The sequence below is a fragment of the Anthonomus grandis genome, chromosome 4, assembly GCF_022605725.1.
Source record: "Anthonomus grandis grandis chromosome 4, icAntGran1.3, whole genome shotgun sequence".
Lineage (NCBI taxonomy): Eukaryota > Metazoa > Arthropoda > Insecta > Coleoptera > Curculionidae > Anthonomus > Anthonomus grandis.
This window is the reverse complement of record NC_065549.1, coordinates 20,989,365-21,011,875: the sequence shown is the minus strand read 5'-3', so window position 1 is coordinate 21,011,875 and position 22,511 is coordinate 20,989,365. Positions and strand designations below refer to the sequence as shown.

At 31.5% G+C, this 22,511-nt stretch overlaps 2 protein-coding genes across 4 annotated transcripts in view; one reads left to right on the top strand and one right to left on the bottom strand.

The window, feature by feature from the left end:
• LOC126735344 (paired box protein Pax-6-like) overlaps positions 1-22,511 on the top strand; it is a 116,225-nt gene that overhangs the window by 54,002 nt on the left and 39,712 nt on the right. For all 3 annotated transcript variants that reach the window (XM_050439300.1, XM_050439301.1, XM_050439302.1), the window contains one exon: positions 8,330-8,561. In XM_050439300.1, coding sequence (XP_050295257.1) covers positions 8,330-8,561 — 232 coding nt within the window. The remainder of the gene's footprint in view (positions 1-8,329; positions 8,562-22,511) is intronic.
• Positions 15,503-21,999, bottom strand: LOC126735345 (uncharacterized). The gene is made up of 5 exons (XM_050439303.1): positions 21,887-21,999; positions 21,472-21,623; positions 16,033-16,174; positions 15,843-15,978; positions 15,503-15,787 (listed from the first exon to the last, which is right to left on the bottom strand). Exons 1-5 carry the CDS (start codon positions 21,890-21,892, stop codon positions 15,576-15,578), a joined length of 648 nt encoding a protein of 215 aa, XP_050295260.1. The 5' UTR covers positions 21,893-21,999; the 3' UTR covers positions 15,503-15,575.

Sequence of the window (22,511 nt, the reverse complement as noted above, 5' to 3'; positions counted from 1 at the left end):
CATAAAATTCATTTCTAACGTTACTAAGTTGATAGTGGGAAATTTTATTACATTCTACTCCGCCCGGCGATGCACCACCCGGTATATTATCCATTATTCCCAAAAATTTTTGGTCATTATGCGCTAGTACGTCAACCGATTTAATTTTTTTCGGCACTGTTGAACAGAAATTTTAATGCTGCTTACAATAATGTGTCATACGATGGGAATTCCTATTTGACATATCCTAGTGAGTTTAGCTGGGGGTGAGAAGGTGATTGACAGAAATTTGTCAAATATAAAATTAAACGCCTCCCTGTATATCTAAATTGATGTTTTTTTCAAGAAGTGGATCGTTTTGAAATGAAAGAACTCTATATAATTTTAAGCACTAGAAGGCCATCTTCTCAGTTCTTTTAAAAAACTTTTAGTTGCTATTCAAATGCGGAATCACTTGCCCGATGGTGTTAGGGAGTTGTCCTATGACCTTTTCATAAAAACAGTGATATTGCTATTGTTGAATGAGCGGAATGTTGATATTATATAGTATATTTGTTGCTTTGTACTTTTATTTAAGTGACTTAGTTTTATTCCCATGTTGAATGTTCTATTTCATTAGTAAATTAAGTGTATCTTAATACAGTTATTTAATTGATTTTCTGAATACTTATGTAAATAGTACCATATCAAATTTCACTTCTGCTTTTTTCTGAAATACGTGTCAACATAAAACGTCTCCTGCAACTTTTCTCCCCCCAGAGTTTTTCTCATCGCCCCAGACCTCTACTTAATCTATAGTATTTATTATGTTTTAATGAGTAAAGGTAAATACCACCCTGTTCCTGTTCCTGAATGAGAATAAACTAAAATATCGTCTTTAGTACATCCTTTTAGGTCTTTTAGATTTTAAGGTTATAGGGTCATTTTGCACCGATTTATCTCTGTGATAATTTGGTATATCAGTTCTTTATAATCGTGGAATGTTCTTTATTTGTCTAATTCACAATTCCTATTATCTTTTTCACTATGTAACGTATCTTTTCTTCTTGGGCAAATAAATATGGTTTACCCTTTATTATTATACTAAATAACTTACGCTTATATAGCTGACACGTGCTTAAGCAATATGGTTTAAACTCTAACTTTTATTAATACATTTAAAATTTCCAGATTTTTCCGAACCAGTGAGTAATTGGATTGACATTAGGGCTAGGGTATACTGTTAAAAAATATCGCGCTGAGCGCCTAATGTGCAATAATCTTCTTCGGTCGCGTGTCCGCCACGCGTCTAGGACATTGTCGGGTATATTGCAGTCCTCTCGACCAAAAAACTTATTAACGTATTAGGCGCGTAGATTAAAATCTCGTTTTAATATTAAACACTGAAGATAAGTTTTGAAGGGGATGAGCTGCGATAACGGGACGTAATATTTTCGATATAGGAGGAGGTATAAATTGCTTTTTACTTTTAATGGCTTTTTAGCTAATATAAGGTTTTAAAGAGTTTCAAAATTGCATTAGATAAAAGGGTCAATTTTATGAAATTCTTAAGTTATTCAAATAGCTGCATTATCAAAATTATAATATGACATTTTATTATGCTTTATTTTTATTTATACGTTCTGCTTTGACTTATCAATTTTGAGATTGTATTAAATAAGTTGGAGAGACTTCATGGATTTAGACTAGTATTCTGGACTTCTTATAGCAATGGACTGTAAATTATAGTAATACCTCTGATATTTGCCAAGTTTGTACATCCTATGGAACTCATGCGTATTTCATACTTTATAATAATACATTTCTTGAGATAAATCCACTCTTTTCTATTGTGACGGCACAACTGTATTTTTATACAGTCAGGATTTTAAGAATTCTGTTTCTGATTTATATCAACTAGACCGCCCCTGAATTGCACTTTGTCTTTTTCGCTGATGATACCACAATTGTCTGCTCTGCTGGAAGTAGCGCAGAGGCATAGGGTATGAGGAGGGAGGCATTGTCGAGGGCTGAGCAATGGTTCTCATGCAACAAACTTTTTCTAAATTCCGCCAAAACTCAGGAAATTACCTTTTCTTGTCGTGTAAGGGTTACGGAGGGCACTGGTAAAAATGTTAAATTTCTTATCGTCCACCTAGAGCCAGAGGTTATATGGAATGCTCATGCTGATTCTTGCATCGCGAAATTGGGAAGCAATATATTCTTGTTAAGAAGTCTGGCAAACCCCAATCACTTAAGCAGGCTTCCTATTTCTTATGTCACTGCCACCTTACATATGCGATTGTTGTGTCGGGACACAGTCCGGGGGCTTCTAGGGTGTTCTCCTTGCAACGTAAAGCAGTTAGGATTGTGGCGGGTCTTGCTTATCAGGATGACTGCAGGCCTGCTTTTATTGCCCTAGGGATTTTGATTCTTCCTTCGGTCTTTATCTTTGAAAGTCTCCTATATATTAAAAACCATACTTTCCAATACCAGACTCATGAACAGGTATATTCTCATAATAACAGAAACAAACAAGATCTTGTTCCGACTTACCAGCGCTTAGAGAGAGGCAGAGATGGTCCTAGGGGTCTGGCAGTGCGGTTCTATAATCGGATGCCTGAAGCTATGAGAGATCTACCTTTTGAGTTATTTAAAAGACACATTAAGACTCTTTTAGTCAGTAAAGCGTTCTACAGCCTAGACGAGTTTTTAAAACACGAATTTTAACTGTTGTATCCCATTATAATTTAAAAACTATTTTATTAATTATTGTTACATTTATTGTACCTAATTTTTATTGAGTTTATACTTTTAAAAAATGTAATTGTCAATTACTATATTAATTGCTTTAGCATTAGTCTGTGTATATCTGTTACTGCAATGTCCTTGTATTTTATTGTTTTATTCTTAAATTTAATTTCTTGAATATTGACCCATGTAAGTGTTTTTCTTTGGCACTGTAAGCATTAATAAACAATAAATAAATAAATAAAAAACTTTAGACTTGTACTGTTATGATAAGAACCAAGGAATAGTTAGTAGTAAGTACTAGTGAAGGAAATATGCTGAGTTTAATTAAAGATTAGGCTCATTAGCTCAAGAAATTCTCGAATCAACACATTGGAAGTGATTGTAGATTATGAGATGTTATAACATATCCATATAGATTGTCTGTACAAGAAATAATCTACAAGCATTTTTCTCTTAATAATGCATAGAGCATTTATAAATATATACACAGTTTGTTATGGTATATATTATGCCTTTTTTATTAATTTCTTATAATGTTATTCTGAGGGTTAACTCATCTTACTCAATAAAGGTCTCCGGAAGAGATCTTAAACGTTCATTGTAAGGAACACTGTAGGGCATCATTTTTTTAAATCAATATTTGAATATCTTAACCGTTTTTTGCATATACATTTTTAAATCCGTTGTGAAAATTCATTAAAAAACTTATATAAGAAAAACATTAATTATAATTTTGATAACACAAAAAGTACAGAACAACTACTTATTCCTTATTAATACCTACAAAAGTTAAAGAATAATTCACTGTTTATTGTTTTTTAAATTAAATTAAAATTCTCAAAAGGCGAGTTAAATCTAAAAAAGATTGAAGTATTCTTTAAGAATATTTTGATCAGTATTATTTTAACTCAGCCATAATTAGCCTATTTCAGGTACAATATCTAAAAGGCGCGATGAACTAGCCTAATCAAGATCGATACATCAGCATATTAGAGAAAATACCATTATCTATGTCACATATTTTCAAAGACAACTTGAAATCTCCTTAACTTTCCATATCTGGAAAAAGGAAAGTATATTCGAATATTATTTCGAAAAGTGCATCGTGACACAGTGACATAGAGCACATCATTCGATACGTAGTAGAAGTTTTATTTACTGATAAATTTCAGTTTAGTTTGCACAGTAAAGGCATGATAGGGTGGAGATGTCTATACCTTACTATACCTTAAAATCGCAGTTGTGCAAGATGTGGGTTGAGACTTTTTTTGGATAATAATGTATGGCACTTTGGAAATTCGGACTATCCTACGGAATTTAAGCACTTCAGATTTTTTTACAGATTAATCCCCGAATTTTTGACGCTAGTCATAAAGTAGGCACAAATTTATATCTGATAAATAAACATATAAAAAGGATAACAAAATTGCTTAATAGTATTATGAATAATAATTGTTAGTAAATAATATCTTTAATTCTAGGACAAATAATGCATTTACTTTTTTTTTTTGGTGTACTTATATAGTAAACGTACTTAAGATAGTGGGAGATTTAAAGGCAGAAGAAATAGAAAAGAACACTGGCTGGTATATCATAACTTAAGTAGACGCAACTTAAATACGTGTAGCGGGTTCATTATATCAGTGAATTCAATTTATTTCTAGAAAAAACCTCTACGCAGAATAAATAAGAATAACACTCTGGGGGTGGGGAACCACCTACTAGCTTTTACCTTACCTTATGAAACCGAACTTATTATTCCAGTTGAAATATTTAAAATATAGAGTGAAAATCTAATACGTAGTATGATTTTTTAAATACCAGAATTTTTGCAAAAGACTCTACTAGCTTGATAGAGCAATTCAGAGAAGTGCACATACGCAAAGTTATTCGTCAATTGACTGTGGGATAACGTGAGTCACGACAAAATAATAGTAACCTAGATCTTGTGAAAATAGAGGATTCAAAACTCCGGTTTACAATTAGTAGTTCAAAACAAAATTTATTCAAATTCTAATAAAGAAATTCTAAAAAGAAATTTTTGTTTTTATAAAAACAAAAGTTATTTCTAAGATCCTTATTTAATCCATTGTTTTGGATAATTGATATTTAACCACTCACGATTTACCAGCGCAAAATGCGCCGAAACAGCATAAAATATAAAATTTAAAAAAATTTGTAAATTATGGTAATTTACTGAATCGCTTCAAGTAAACGTGGCTTCCTCAGTAATTTTTTTTTCAGTTTTCACCGTTCTCTACTTGCCACAAAAATCACTTACAAAATCTGACACGTTTACTCGCATTACTAAGTTGTAATTCTTGAACTGGCTGCATCTGTAATGGCTTCCTATGATCTTCCCTGTATATAAAAAAATAGAAATTTATTTTTAGAATAAATATAAAAGAATTAATGAATCTTCCAAGAACTTAGTCATGGCATGAGTCAGTACAAAGTTCATCTTGAATGTAATTATTATCTCGCAAAATTCTACACTTCTATCAAAATCATCTTTGTTTGAATTGTCGAAACAGTGGGCTGCCTAAGGCAGTTGTGCATATAGGTCTCCTGATGGACCCGTTATGCCCTTTCATCATCTTTGTTTAAATATGCACCAACTTGCAATGAAACTTTTCCTTCCTAAACAAATTTTTCGCTTAATGATGAGAGACACTAAAATCCGTTGCCAATGCCTTGTATTATTGTGTCAAAATTTTTTGAATTAAAAACATGATATCCGAAGCTTTTTTCTTTCGATTAGTTTTTTAAGTTGCCCTTTTTGAATAAATTACATATATTCAAATGCGCATTGAAAATAATTAATTTTCATTCAAACTGACAAACCTGATCTTGCGATCTTTTCATATTTCCGAAGCCGCTTATTATTAAAACTTTAATCTGTTGTTTTTCATTAAGATGAGCCATAGTGTAAGTAAATTAAATTTTTTTAATAGAAAATGAATCAGCAACAATCGAAATTGATACCTCTTAAGTCACTGTTAAAAATCAGCTTTCCCCGCAGAATCCAAATACACAATGACGCGCAGGAGCTATTAAATAAAAAATTGGTCTTCATGGCAACCAAACCAGAAATGACAGAAAAAATACATGCAGGTAAATGTGGGGAATGATGTACTGAACAATTTTCATTAAGCTCACTTTTTCATATACCATAAACGTACGGCTTTGATCAAATTATTTTTTATAATATAGCATACAATTAGTTCTATAGTCTTTACTACCTAATTCTATTCATTTTATTATAGAGCACTTGTTAAGTAAGAAATTTAAAAGCTATGGTTTAATAGTAACTTCTAATTTAGATAAATACTTAGATACAACATAACACTTTTCGTATCCCTTCTTAAATTCCTTCCTTAAACATATTCTGATATCGATTCCTCTTCAGCCGCTTTTTGGATACAATATCATCTCTCACTTGGCGCGTAGCAGACGGCAACGCCGTAACTTAACGAGCGTTTCATCAGCTTATGATACGCCATCAGGTTCAGATTAAATTTTACCCGCTTACCAAACCGCCGTCTCATTTGATGAGATTTCTCATGATGCCATGAAACCCAGATTCATTTTTAATATGGGGATGTTTATTGGATATAGGTGTTATCAATATTGAAGCTATATATATGTGAAATATAAATTGTTATAACAATTTTGAACTCATTGTAAAATTATTAATTAGGTATATATAAAGAGTGTTTCACTAAGCGTGGATCGCGGTCATATCTTGGGAACTGTCAATCTGACATCATTGGATTTTTCTTTACATCATAAAAGTGGGCAAGAAAAATTGCTAGAAATTATTTTTAAATTCCAAATTTTGCCACCAGGGAGCGTAATTCAAAGGTCAATAATTCTATTCCGATTTTCTCCAGAAAATGTCAGCTTAAGGTACAGGGTATCCCAAATTCGAGGGTGACCATTGGGATTTCGGACATCGTAAGAGTTACGGGGTCGGTTAAATGGAGGCAAAGTTGCGAAATTTAATAAAATGACGTTTAAAAAATTTAAAAATTCCGGATACTTCCGGAGATATCCAAAAAATACGAAATTTGTCAAAGTCGTTTTTACCTTCTACCGACTTTATTTGAAGAGATATCGGAAAACAGTTTTTCATTGCCACTTTTTATGCTCAACAACATGACACAAAAAAAATAATCCGAAATTTCGTTTTTTTCGATCATCATGAACTTTATTTTTTCTTATTGGCGCCATATTGAATTTTCTTATTTTTAAAAAGTATTTTTAATTGAGACCTTTAAAAAGAGGTATCGCACTTGCATGTCCGCTAACTCCTTCTAGTACTTCCCATAAGAACTAAATAAATTGATTTTATATAAACTAAAGCTATAAAATACTCTGTATTTGATATAGTTTTTTTTAAACCAATTCACTGAAAATGTATCCTCTCTCCGGAAGTATCCAGAATTTTAAGATTTTTCAAACGTCATTTTATTAAGCTCCAAATTGCGCAACTTTGCCTCCATTTAACCGACCCTGTAAATCTTACTGTTTCCGAGATTCCAATCGTCACCTTCGAATTTGTGACACCCTGTACATTTTTTGACATAATTAGGAACCTTAAAATATTTTCCATCATTTTGCCCAGACTCATTGGGCGTAGTGAAAGTCTATGTTTAGCCATTTAAAAAATTGCACTTTCACTAGATTCCCCTACTTTATGAAGGTTGGTATGCCAATGAATCTTCTCTACCAAAATGATAAAAATATTGCAAGGTTCCTAATTATCTTAAAAAAAAGGAACTTAAGCTGACATTTTCCGGAAAAATTTAAAATTGAACTATCTCTAATAGCCAAATTTCGAACTTAAAAATAATTTCCAGCATTTTCCCTTGGCCACTTTTATAATGTTCAAAAAAATTCCAATGATGTCAGATTGAGAGTTCCCGAGATATAGCCGCGATCCAGGAATAGTAAATAATCATTTTATAAAAAATTTTGAGAACTAAAGTAATTCATATCCAAACAAAGTGTTATAAAAATCGCATCTAAGATAATTACTACTACTACTAGGATCATAACTACTACTACTTTTTATTCACAGTACGTAAGCTGAACAAGTAAAATAAGTATATACATTTTTTATCTCCTAGTTTTCTATTAAAACTATTAACTAAACATACCCATTACATATTATCTTCACTTAATCTTACAATATTACATATAGTATTTAAATCGATGTCAAATTTGACGTTTTATCTTTCATCTGTTGTATGTCAAACTGTCAGATTTCAAAATATCAGTAATGTCATTTTTGGAAATGTCTCTATGAATTCTATAATATCAGCTGATAATTTTGTTCTTATATCCTGGCCTTGTTGTTCTTATTTAAATCTTGTTTATTTTGTCTAGCCCAAAAATCAAACGTGAGACTCAAATTGAGTTCAAAAGCGAATCGGGATTTAAATTGATTTAAATACCTTATGAATACGTATGCAAGTAATTATTAAACCACCATAGCCTAATTGAACATCATGCATAAAATGAAAATTTGTTATAATAAGCCTTGCTTAAAAAAATTTGTACCAAATTTGTATTATTGTATAAACATCATCCTAAAATTTGATCTTCATTGCAGGTTTCATCAATAAACAGGGTTCTTAGAAACATAGCTGCTCAAAAAGAACAGTCGTCCCAAAATCCATCAAACTCTGCAAGTAGTGATAGCGTTTACGATAAGTTACGTTTGTTAAATGGAAACCAAACTAGTTGGAGACCAACTCCTTGGTATTCTACTGGAAATACCTTTCCATTGCAACCTTTAAGCCCACCTCCAACAATTCTATCAGATGAAGGAAGTACAAAAAAAGGTAATTTAAAAAATATAAGATAGATGTTTTATATAGTTTTTTTAAGTGTAAATCTGAATGATATTTGTAGATGTGTACTCTTTAGACAATTGTTTAACTAAAAATGTTAGTTATGTCAATAATATGTTCAAACCAGTAGCACAGAGCAAAAACAAATCAAAGCAACGTTTAATCTCCCTTTACGAGAGAGGCTGTTTAAACCCCTTATTAAACGGATCGCTTTGTGGCTGGCAAAGCGAAAAAAGGCCGAGGGCGTCACGTCTGCAACAGTATCAATTCGTAGTCAGAATCCTCTCGTTGCAAGTGACACATTTGTTAAAAATCTACAACAGCCCCAGGAAAGAGCTAATTGAAAATTCAAACGCGAGCGGGCACAGCGGCAATTTCGTTTGAAACAAACCCGTTCTGCAGCAGAAGTCCCTAATGAAATTATTACGCATTAATTAAAATTTATTCAATTTGTTCAGTTATGCTTTGTGCACCAATTATAGTGCACAAAATGATTTTTCAGAAATTCAAAACATCGCTACCGGATCCCGACGCGAGCGTTTATTTGAGCCTTTTTGGGTCGGATTTATAATTGGAATGGCGGAAACGACTACTCCCCGAGCCCCCTTTGTTAGATTTAAACAGTTAAAAAGCAGATGTATTAATTTTCTATTTTATGTACATTTGTACTTTTGCAAAATAGATTTTTTAATTTTTTTTTGTGCTCAATGTAACACAATTTTATACGAAGTTAGTAAGTATAAGATTAACAAATTCAACTATAAGTACCATAAACGTTATGTGTATATTTATAAAAATTTTGTGAACCACAAAAAATGCTTATTACATACAATGGTCTTTTTGGTTCTTAAGCAGAAGTGCAACCAACTAATGATTTAATTATAACGGATTATAGCAAAAAAAATTAAATATAAGATGAATATAACTAAAGTATATTATATTAAGCTCTATTATACTAATATAGGTAGAAATGTAAAATTTTGTAAACTAAAAAAATGCTAACTGCTAATATTATAATAGCCTAGAATAAAAATTTAGTTAGTTAAAAGAGCCTGCCATTCGTTAAGAGTTGATTTAAAAGTGGATCTAGGTAATATATGAGGTCTAAACATCTGGAAATAAACAGACTTCACGATTAAGCTCTAGCAAAGACGAACGTGAGCGCGGAAATAACCAAGGTTCATATGTTGTATCCTGGATACGACCTCTACTCCCGATAAAGGTACACCTTTGGACTCGCCGTCTTCGAAACCCAGGGTTCGATGTTATTTAATTCAAAATGACAACCGAAAGATCCAAATAGTATTTGTGCTTCCTCTACAGACCCATTCAGCGATACACACTACAGAAGGCTGCTAATAAAGACCTTGCTAATAAAATTCGAAAATCTGCAAACAAACCATCCAAGTGCAGAATTTGTAATTGCAGGATACTTTAACGTCGACAATGCCAACTGATTGACGTTTTTTGATAGGACTGATGAGGAGGAGCACCAAGTAGAGAATTTTAAAAGTATTCACATACTAATGCATCTTATATGGGAACCAACCAGAATCCCTGATAGACAGGGATACTTTGGTAGCCTTCTGGATCTGTTTCTAGCTACGGATACGTAGATATACTCCTGACTCGTATAATATTACCGTACCTGTACCACTAAAAACATCAGATCACAAATTAATAATTGCAACATGTGAACTAGAAATAAAAACTAGGATCCACTCATGCCGCGTTGAGCTTTTCATTATAGATCAGCCAACTGGAGAGATTTGTCGTTTTCTTCGAATGATATCTGTTTTAAGACCAATGATCCTTTAGCGTGTGCTAGAGAGATTTCAGAGGACTAGGGAAGATGGTTCCGTTGCAATCACCGCAATGGAAAAGGTAGACTTGCTGGGTAAAATGTCCGCATCAAATTCTTTGGACCCACAAGACAAAGCATCACCACCGACTTTGCCAAAAAAGGCTTCTTAGATACCACTGATAGTCTTCCGTCATAAAGATCTTGAAAAAGTTCAATAAAAAAAAGAAAATATTCAATAAAATAAGATTTTATATCGCAATAAAGAACTTGAAGTATTAATACTATCATTAAATATCTAGCATAAAAAACAGACAACAGGTAACTTCAATAAAATTAAATAAAATATAAGGACAACAATGGTTTAAAACAGAGTAGCTACAATAGAAAAGAAGACACACTTTAAGCAAAGTCAACATATAAAATTATATTGCTCTTAAGCAGATTTTAAAATTCGTTAAAGTGAACTCAGAGAACAATAAAACAAATCTATACTGACACTATTTGAGTTAATCATCATTCTATTTATTGCACAGTTTTCACCATACAGTGTACGATGTTGTTCAAGGTAGAATAATCTAGTCTGTCTGAGCACTGTAGTAGGAGGAACATTTAAATTAAGCTGACACAAAAATTCAGGAGACTGTATTACATTCTTAAGAATCTTGTATGTTGTAACAATATCGCAGTTTTTACGTCGAGTCTTCAACTTTTCAATGTTCAGCAATCTATACATTTCATTATATTTAATATCAATACAAGGAATATTAAGCTTGTAAGCAATGTATCTTATAAATTTACGTAAAACTTTTTGTAGACACGTTATATATTTAGCATAATAAGGTGACTATATACATGAATTCAACTCAAGTTGACTGCGAACCAATGAAAAATACAGAATTTTGATGGAATTAATACTGCTGAAATCATGAGTATGCCTCTTAATAAATCCCAACATTTTGTAAGCCTTATCACACAGGTTTTCAATATTTTTTGAAAAAGTTAGTCTGCAATCAAAAAGCACTCCAAGATCACGTATCTCTGATACCTTCTCAATAAGTGAACTCATTAGATGGTACTGATGGATTGGTGGACTAAAACTCTTGGTAAATTGAATATATTTGCATTTTTTAGCATTTAGGATCATTCTGTTGTTCTTGCACCATAATTCAAATTTATGAAGATCAGAACAAAGTTCATGATGTGCCAAGTTACTGTCTATAATTCTAAAAATGCATCTGGGCACCCTGAGGAACCTCAGAAATCACTGGAAAAGGACTAGAATAAACGTTATTTATCTTTACAATCTGTGTTCTTCCAGATATGACTTCAACCAGGCCAAAAGACAACCACCGATGCCATAGAGTGACAATTTCGTAACCAGGAGAGAATGATTAACCCTGTCAAAGGCCTTAGAAAAATTAGTATATATGGAATCAACCAACATACCATTCTTCAAGGCCCCCGACAAAGCTGTTTGGTTAAGCAATTTTTCATACCATCTCTCTGACCAGTATTCTTAAATCTAGGAGTCAAATAATTTAACTTCCATGAGGTTGGAAAACTACGTGTCTTGAAAGACAAATTATAAATCATAGTGGATAGCTTTATCGGGACTCAATTTTTTTGGAGAAGTGCAAGTTTGTAGAATCAACTTTCAGAGCACGTCTTTCCCGAACATTACAAATTGCAGAACTTTAAGAAAAATTTCCACAGACTCCTTTGTAGCACTGGCGCTAGTCGTGTACTCGCGGTTCATATTTGCCTTTTTGTGCTAGTGTATTCGATGTAGTATTTAGTGTACTAACTTTGTTAAAAAAATACCAAATTTATTGATAATGATATATATCACTTATTAAACAGTAAGTAGGTTACCCTTTTTATGGGAGACCAAAGGTTCCTACCCTTTCTTATGTCGAATATTTAAGATAAATAATTTATAATTAATAGGATCTCTTTAATTTAAATTAAAAAGTATTTTTCGAGCAGCAAACGTATATTCTCTAGCATCAAATTGTAAAACTTTGGACCAAAATAATGAAATGACATTCATATCTCCTTAGAATATGAAAGCTAAGCCTGATTTCACTACTAATTGTATATTAATCGGATAACATTTTTGATGTATGGCTACCGGTTATATCAATGAACCTATCAAATTTTAGAGTGAAATCAAGAGAAATTTTTTCAAGTATTTTAACTCTGATGAATTCTGCCTTGCAATATGCCTAACCCAGAAGTCTACTCCCAATTTTTGATTCACGAAGTACGATTAGAGAAAAACTGAATAAACCAAATACCCGGTGAAAATCGTCTAAAAAAAGACATCTTATTGCCTACTACCCTGCAGAGTGGCTTCTTTAGCGACATGTTACGGCCTTCTTCAGCGTTTAATCCTGGGGCATCCAAACTCCGATAGATCCCGCTCAGGACAAATCACAAACAAGAAACTTAAGCTACCTATACGATTATAAAGCAGCAGAATATCAATCTTATTGCAATCCGTGAGTAAGCACATCCACTTGTATAACGCAGACAAGTAAAGCCTTTTATTTCTCTCTACATACGTATTTTTTCAATTATCAAAACTTGTTGAAATACTAATTCTTACTAAAACTTGTTAATATACTAAGTCATACAGCAAAAAAGATCAAGAGAATGAGTTAAAAGCTTTGAAAGAAGTAAAAATTTACAACTCTTAGAAGACAAGTTGCTTTCACATTCACATAACGCGGTAATATGATTTAATACTTCCAAACTAACTAAATATCTGGTAGATAAAATAGTAGGACGATATGAAGCTCAAAATTAAAGGATCTAAGCAACCGCAAGTTAAGGAAACATCCCGTATTAAATGTAAAACGTACTCGAAGTTAGGAACTTAGGGCAACCTCCGAGGGGCCTTGCCTGCCTTAAACAAAACACAAACAACGGAAGGGAACAAAGGAAAATCGCAGAAACGAGTCGACATGCAAAACGTGGGAGCGTGCTTTGTTTAAGGCCGGGATATGTTTCCCAAAAGGCGCTCGTTCCTCTTTGTGATTTTCAGATTTTTATCAGAATAAAAAGGATTCTTGGCTTGGGACTTATATTCCTATGTATAAATCTATTTTGGTTTTTACGAGTATCGGATATCTGAATAATAAGAAAAAACTGAGTGCACTAAACAATGCTCACTTCTTAGCTGCTTTGCTGCAATATTGGGGTTGCGCAATGCCTGAAAGCGAATAAATCTATCATGTATGGGTTCTGTTGCTCTTGTTAGACCAGTACGCATTTTTCTTATACACTAGGCTCTTTAAATCTATGCCTTTATGAAGTGCTTTTGAGAGAATTTACCGCTTCTACGTCGTCGCGGATGTTTATACCACCCTGTGTCATACTAACAGCTCGTAAATGTGCTTCATAATCAAGATGTTGTCTTTACATATTGACCTTGTTGCACGCATGTTTAACATAAAAATCCTCATTATATGCAAGACTGTGACTGCTATTTAGGAGCAATAGATCCGCTACGATCCCCTGATCGACTTAACCCTTTTAATTTTTTTCTATAGGATAACAAAAATTACAGATATCTTAAAATTTAAGCTTAACGCAGTGATTAAATAAATGTCTTATGCGGTGATGAATCTCAAATAACTACACTAGAAATGCTTCATAGCGTCCGAGGCACTATTTGAACAAAACCTTACAGAAGACCAACACTCTAAGCACTATAATTATGAACCGAATAAAAAACTAATGATATTTTTTCATAAAACCAAATAACTACAATTAAAGTAAACATCGATAACGATATTTAGTAAATGTTAACTTATCAATGACTTAATTACCTTCTTAATTTCTGAAGATTGTAAGGTTCTGCCAAGGCATTTTAATTTGATTTGATTTTTTATCTCTGGGGATACATATATACTCGATATCTGCTCGCAGATAGAGTGCGTTATACATTGTCAGTAATTTTATTATTTGTGAATGTAGTTTTCGTACTTCATATGGGCTCATCTGCTGATGTCTACGTTGTACTGGATTACTGGTTAAGAACTGGTTGGATTACTGCTTAAGATTGTTTTTGCAGCTATCTTGTTCTTGGCATTTAGGTCCGTGTTAAGAATATATTTAAAAAAAATATGCCTTCATTCATTTGTGTATTCCATCATTTTCATCTCAAAGTATTTATAAACGTATTTATAGGGATTGGATCATTCATTCTTTCAATCGAAAGTGTATGAATAAATTACAATAAGTGTTCGAATATAACATCAACATATTTTCTGAAATCATTAACGTATATAACCTAATAATCATTAGCTGGGATTAATTTTCATTTACAAAGGGCTATTCATCCATAATGAGGTTTAGCCCTAGATATAAAAAAATGTTATAAAAAAAAAACAAAACTAATATCAAATTTTACTGGACAATATTTTATAATATTTAACAGGACAAAACGAGTACTGTGCAATAGCAGTTGTTAATGGAATTAACGTCTATAACACAAATGCATTCAATTTGCTCAGTGCTCAATGCGCTTTTAACGTGTTTTGCCGGCACGTCTCTATTGTATCTGTTTAATATTCGGTGAATATTATTTAGAAATTATTCAACAACGATGGTATTCGATTCGGCTCCGCTGTTTGCCATAGATAAAATACTGGATAATAAAAGGATTTAAATTCATAATTGTTCCCGCTCGCTCAAATTTATTATTTAAATCGCGTGTGTCAATGTTATTGTGTATTTTTATATTACTAAGCTATTCGCCAATCTTTTTTTGCCATAGATATAAGTTTTAAGGCTGGCAGGAACAAATAAATGATACTACACTGTTTTAAATGCCTTGTTTCATTTTTTATACTCTGCTGCTAGCGGAATAAAAAACAGAAATGTATTGATTAAGGGTCCCAGAGGGTGCACACTTAAAGTCGAAAGGGTGGATAACATCATTTGTCTGTTGACACTGATTTCTTCGTGCGCTGGAGGCGAACTTCTTTTGATATTCTATTTTTTTATAAGGACATATCCGCAGATATCGTTTGTAGCTTTTGTCTGGAATCTTAAATTAGATATTAGCAAAGCTTTTTTTTTACCAAAGAGGAAGTATTTACGAGAGCAAAACAACTATGAATTCCAATAAATAATTTATTAACTGATAAACCCATATATCAAATAGACAAAAAGTATCACATAGTCATCTCCGCTTATTGGAAGCTTTGCACAAAAGACGAGCTATAAGGAGTATTTACAAAACTGGTATAAGCGGATGAGGCTACAGGCACAGCCGATACAGTTGCTAGGTTAGCTAGATCAACCAGCTGAGCGAACTGCGGAACTTCTTGAATTTTAGCAAATGCAGGTACAGCTTGAATTGGTAGTAATCGTTGCTGTTGGAATGGAGCACTAACAAGGTTAGCTAAATAACAAAATTAGTTTAAAAAATATACTTGTGTAATGTTCAATTATATCACCTGATTGAGTGTAAAATAGATTTTGTGTTTGAGGTACCACCACGTACAACGATGCTGGATTTACGGACTGAGCTTTTTGATTTTCAGCGGCATTGGTTAGTTTTTCTTTCGTTGAAAACAGACGCGAGTTTTCTGCCTAATAATCAAAGAAAATAGTCAGATGTTATCTAATAAAATAATTTTTTCTTACTTGTGCTTCCAAAGTAGTGGTTTCAACTGTTTCTGTTGTTGTGGGTAATTCTGTTGTGGTAGGTTCGGATGGTGGGCCGTATTCTTGAGCTGGTGGTCCATAAGATGCTGCAGGGATAGGAGGAAGTTGTTGTCTCTGAGATCTAAAATAGGAATTAACAAATAAGTGATGAGTAAGAAATAAATCGATGTTTTATTTATTCAGAAATTCAGGATAAGGATGTTGGTAATGATAAAATATTGGAATGCTTTTTATTAAATCATTTATTTTGATTGGCAAAGAAATATGCTTTTTTCTTAAATGCTATGCTTTTGAAATATAACAAATATTTCAAAAGCATAACTGAGACAAGCATTGCAGATGATTGTAGTATCATACTTTTTGATACTTTTGGGAATGAAAATGAGAAAGTATGAAACATGGTACTTATCAGTTAGAGCTCTACGGGAAAAATTTGACATGCAATATGAACGTCGTCAAGATCCACAAGTACTACGCGATCTTAACAAAGTATTTTTGTCTTATGTTTTAAAGATACAATGTGGTGCTATTTTTTTTAGTAATAAGGCAAGGTTAAAGATGTTTACTTACAACTAAGATATCTATTGTAAGAACTTCTCAAATCCAAAGATTATCCTGTAGAGTGATATAAATGACTACTGATTTTAAAGAGATTAGATTGACGACTATTAGATATACACAGATATGGATAAATAAGTAGACACATTAAATGTAAGTGGGCTTATTCTCTCACTCTACAATTTTTGGATTTAAAAAATTTTACAACATTTTTTTAAATATTAATATATAAACTCTCTTGGACTATTTTTTTGATCTCATATGAGCATATATTGGTCGCTCACTTTTTCAAGAATTATAAGGTTTAGACCAGACTCTAATATCTAAAGCATGTTTGTAGTGTTTTATGAGAGCAGATCAGTTAAATCTTATAAATGACAGTTATGATGACAGATATAATATTGGTTTAAGTAAAATCCGTATTGTTGTGACGAATTCATAATGAGTTACTTATTTTATTGGGTATTACGTCACTTATAGTAAAAATCAATTTAGAAAATACTATCTCACACGGTCAAAAATTGAATAAAGAAGAAAATAGACTTATTCACGTATAAATAGTAAGAAATATGAACCCAAATCTTTATTGATACCTTTCGATATACTTAATTTAATTTAAGTTCAATAAGTTTTAAATACAATAATTTACTTGAGGTATAATAGATTTTTTTATATACCTAGTAGCTGAGGTTTAATCTATTAATCTCTGAGCTCGTTTCTTCTTTTCAATATCCCACCTAACTGTTGTTATGAATATTAAAATTAAAAACGATAAAGACAACTCTTTTAATAAATTAACCTAATTTGAAATAACGTTTCGGTAGTTATATCTACTATCGTTATTAAGGTAAATAAAGTTAAATTAAATTAAATTAAAAATATGAACAAAATATATTTATCTTTTAAATTTCTCGTTAATACTTCGTTCAAAACTCCTTCCTAACTTGACAATACTTTAAATAATGTTTAGTTTATTCTATGGTTATTGTCGGATGCATGTTATGTAATTTTGGTTTTTGAAAATAATTGTTTTTTATACTTCTACAGGTTTCACCTATGTAAAATTTACCACAAGTACAAGAAATTTTTATATATTACATTTTTATTAAATTCATTTTTATTGAAAGTTAGTTTTTGTTAATAAATATCGATTTGTGATTTCAAAATAGTTCTTGAAAAACCTGGAATAAATGGTAAAATAAGATTTGTCATAAAAATTGGTTGATTCAATTTTATACGTGGATTATCAATCTTTAAAGCAATGTTCCAAAAATTCTTTGGGATAATTATTTTGTATTAAGATATTTTTAATAAAATCTTTTTCAGTTGTTATATATTGATTATTACAAATAATATTTGCACGATCCTATAAACTTTTTACCACTCCTCTTTTTACCATTATTGGATGATTAAAATTAAAATTAAGATATTTATTAGTATGAGTTGGTTTACGGTAAATTTTAGTTTAAAAATTTTGTAATTTTTTTTTATTACAATATTAAGAAAAGGATGCTGACCATCAGCCTCCTTTTCAAGAGTAAATTTTATAGTAGATTCTTTGGAGTTGATGTAATTTAAAAAATGTATAAGATCACTTTCGTTATGGTGATTTATTGAAAAAATATCATCAATATATCGCCACCATATTTTAGGTTTTTTATCAAATGTATTAATAAACTTGCGTGCATAGAAATCGGCCCACTGTAAACTTTTGACTTTAAATATATTTTTTTTCAGATCAAAAAAAGAAATATGCTGTTTGAAAGACAATTTAATATCCTTTAATGTGAATAGAAATTTATCAAGAAGGCTTATCGTTTATATGCGTAGCAACCGGTAAACAAATAAACCGTGTTTATGTAATGATTGTAACGAATATAACAAATTTGTCAAAAATTATTGCGTTTGCAACTGAAATTTGCATATTATTCGTTTTTCATAACCTCATTAGTGTTCAAGTGTGTTAATTTAATGCATACTACACCACAAAAAGCCGCCCAAATTGCTTTAATCGAAAATGGACTTAGTCAGTGAGCTGTTGCTAGACAATTGGATATGACTCGCGCAGCGGTGCGAAGAGTGTGCCAACGTTATGAGGAGACCAGATCCTTTCATAGGCGACCTGGAACAGGTAGGAAGCGATTTACAACCGCTCGTGATGACCGCTTTATTGTGTCAACAATATTAAGAAATCGTCACCTTAATGCTGTTCAAGTGCAACGACAGCTCCGTGAGGTGCGAGGAGTGCCTATTAGTCAATGGACAGTGAGACGAAGACTGCAGGAAAATAACCTGACCCCTAAAACACCTGCGATTGGTCCAAAACTTACTCCAGCTCATCGACAAGCACGCCTGCGTTTTGCAAGGGATCATCTGAATTGGACGTTGGAACAATGGGGATCTGTTCTGTTCTCAGATGAGTCCAGAATATGCCTCCATGGTAGCGACTGAAGGAAAGTGTACCGAAGACCAAGAGAGCGATTTGCAGATTGCTGCTTTGAAGAGCGAAGTGCTTATGGAGGTGGTTCCTGCATGATCTGGGGTGCAATTTCTATAGAAGTACGAACCGACCTTCAGTTCATTCGTAGGGGCGACCGTGTTCACGGAAGAAGAAGCTTAACGGCTGCTAGGTATATCGAGGAGATTTTAGCAATTCATGTGGTACCTTACGTCGACTACATTGGAGATGAATTTACCTTTATGCATGACAACGCAAGGCCGCACATCGCAAGAATCGTGCAAGATTACATTTCAGAAGTCGGTTTTCGGGTTATGGAGTAGCCAGCATACAGTCCTGACCTAAATCCGGTCGAACATTTTTGGAATGAGCTAAAACGAAGAATTCGAGCTAAACTTCGTATCCCAAACTCGATCCCAGAGCTTGTTATTGCAGTAGAAGCAGAGAGACTAAACATCCCACAAGAAACAATAGCAAACTTGATTAGATCTATGCCTAATCGTATGAGAGATGTTATTAGGGCAAGAAAAGGTGATACCCATTATTAAAAAATTAGGTGTTAAGTTTTAAATTGTCAATAACCCTATTTATGTTAATAATAAAAAGCCTAATTTTCTTAATTTATTAATTTCACTATGTTAAAGATAGGATGTTCAAATAAGTTTTCATAAATTTATACTCATATTAAAGGATATTAAATTGTCTTTCAAACACCATATTTCTTTTTTTGAACTCATGTATAATTTTTAAAAAAAATATATTTAAAGTCAAAAGTTTACAGTGGGCCGATTTCTATGCCCGCAAGTGTAATTTTAGATTCAAAATTTTCCATAAATATATTATTTAAAATTGGTGAAAGAGGAGAACCCATAGCCATACCAAAGTTTTGTTGATAAAATTCATTATGGTATTGGAAATAAGTAGTTTTTACACAATAGGTTAAAAGTTCTAAAATTGTACTGACAAAATTATTATCATTCTCTAATTTATTTTTAACAATATTTAAAGTTTTGTCAATTGAAACATTAGTAAAAAGACTTACAACGACAAAACTTATCAATAGATTATGAGGGTTAAAAGAAATTTTAGAAAGTTTTTCTAAAAAGTGTTCAGAATTTTTAATATATGAATCAGAATTATTAGTGTATGGAGTTAAGATATTTAAAAGATATCTTGCAAGAGGTGAGTAGGTGAATTTATGCTACTAACTATAAGTCTTAAAGGAACTTGGTAAACCATAAAAATGTGGCGTTTTACTATTATGTGGAGTTAATTTAAATCTAGCAATATCAGAAAATTGGTTCTATGTTTTTTAAGTAAATTATTAATTTGTCTTTCAATTTTTTATGTAGGATCTTTAGATAATTTAGTTATCATTAAAGATTTGAATTCACATTTTTTTTTAATTGATTTTTGCTATAAGTGACATAATACCCAATAAAATAAGTAAGTCAATATAATATTGGTATCATAATAATTAATATATTAAATCCTCTTGAGAAATTTGAATGGTTTTAAAGTCTTGATAAAAATATACCTGAGTTGTTTCTTGGGAACCATTATTTTTTAACAATTTTGACTTTATGTTTTATATCTTGACAAGTTTTTATTATTTGTTATTATGTGATTATTATTTAATTCCATAGTTTACTGTTTTCATAATATTTTCAGATCTATGCAAATTTCGAAAAAAAAATCATATGAAAAATATAAAAAATTTCATAAATTGCGTGGAATAAATAAAAAAATTACTTTACCGAAAAAATAATAATAATTTCCAATGCCTGTAATAAAATAAAAATATGTATATTTAAAGTCCTGGAATAAAATTAGTTTTAAAACTCTAAAAGAAACCTAAAATGAACATTGAAAATTCTAGCCGTGGAATCTTCTATTATTAAATTGATGTATGTATAACGAAAATGCAGAAATAAGTTATTGTTATAAAATGATATAATGGCTGATAATAATATCATAGTTTCGAATAATAGAAAAAAGTGCTTGGAATCAAATTGAAAAGTTATTTAAGAGTCTGAAGTACGACATAAATTACAGAAACTAAGCCACAAAAATATATTCTATGAAACCGAATAGAATTTGGATTATAAGTTTTTTATAATTAGAAAAGATTTAAAAAATATAAAATGTTATAATTAAAGTTCTAAAATTTATATTTTGCATAAAAACAACTATGTGTATCAGATGATCATTTTTAAGTGAATACTATCAGATTTCAGGAAAACGTGATAATAGTTTAAGATATCTTGAGTCTATTTTCAAAATGCTTGAAAGCTTTAAGAAATGAAGCTTAGTATTTCTTAAAATAAACACAATTTTGCAAACGGAGTAAACATTTTTCTTCCGTATGTTCACGTATGTAACTAGCTAATAAAAAAATATACCTTAAAGCATAATTGAACTGTGGTCCAGCAGGTCTAATACCTCGAGACTGATAAGCTTGCTGCTGGGTTTGACGAGCTAGAAAACCTCTATCTCTGGATGGAGGTTCAGCTGAAGCCACAGCAATAACAACTAAGATCACAGCTATGAAATACTGAAAAAAAGATATATCATTAATAAACGATTATTTGTATCTTATCTTATAACTCCGCCCAAGATATTGACTTACTACAGAAATAGAACTCAGATAATAAGAATCAGATAAATCTAGTCAAACCTACATCTATTACATCATACACAGCCCATTTATCGAGTTGCGGCGGAGTGTATTTTTTTGTCATTTCTAGTTTAATTCACTTGGTCACTTCGATTTAGGTTAAACGGTTCGAACCCCTGTCAAAAGGTTTTTCTACGTACCTTCATTTTTTTTGTTTCTTAACTGCTTTGTAGAATATACAAAGCCGATATCACACTAAGAACTGATAACAATCGGTTGGTAGATCGGCTTATTTATATTTCCAACCTTTCAGTTTGACCATTTTAATTTGATCGGACGTGATTTGAGTTAAATGACTTAATTAATGCGTATTATTCTTTAACATTCTTTGAAGTTTTTATGTTGCTATGCATGATTAGTGCGGGTAAAAAGCAATAAAAAATATTATAAGTATTGTTAATTAAGTGAGTATGATTTTTTTTTTTTATTTTTATAATGTTTATGAAATTTTCGCTGAATAGATATCGCACAAAAAGATCTCAAAATCGTATATCTAAAAAAATTAAAATATGGTAATTTTCCGATAAGATAATATAAAAAGTTTTTATGATATTTCAAAAGATTTCCGGCAAAGATACGTTTGGTTAATATTTAGTGTCAAACTAGATCACACGTTTCATAATGAATAAATATATTATTAAGAAGTTAATCTGGATACTTAGTGACATACATTTTAAAAAGTATAATAATATATACAGGGACACAGAGATATTCATTCTGTCACGAAAAGTACCCAAAAACGATCATTTAAAAAGTCCACGTAAA

Coding starts and splice junctions, on each gene's coding strand:
- LOC126735345 (XM_050439303.1), bottom strand. Junction 16,175..21,471: donor CAGTTCAATTATGCTTTAAG/GTATATTTTTTT, acceptor TTCCTATTTTAG/ATCTCAGAGACAACAACTTC. Junction 15,788..15,842: donor TCTATTTTACACTCAATCAG/GTGATATAATTG, acceptor TTTGTTATTTAG/CTAACCTTGTTAGTGCTCCA.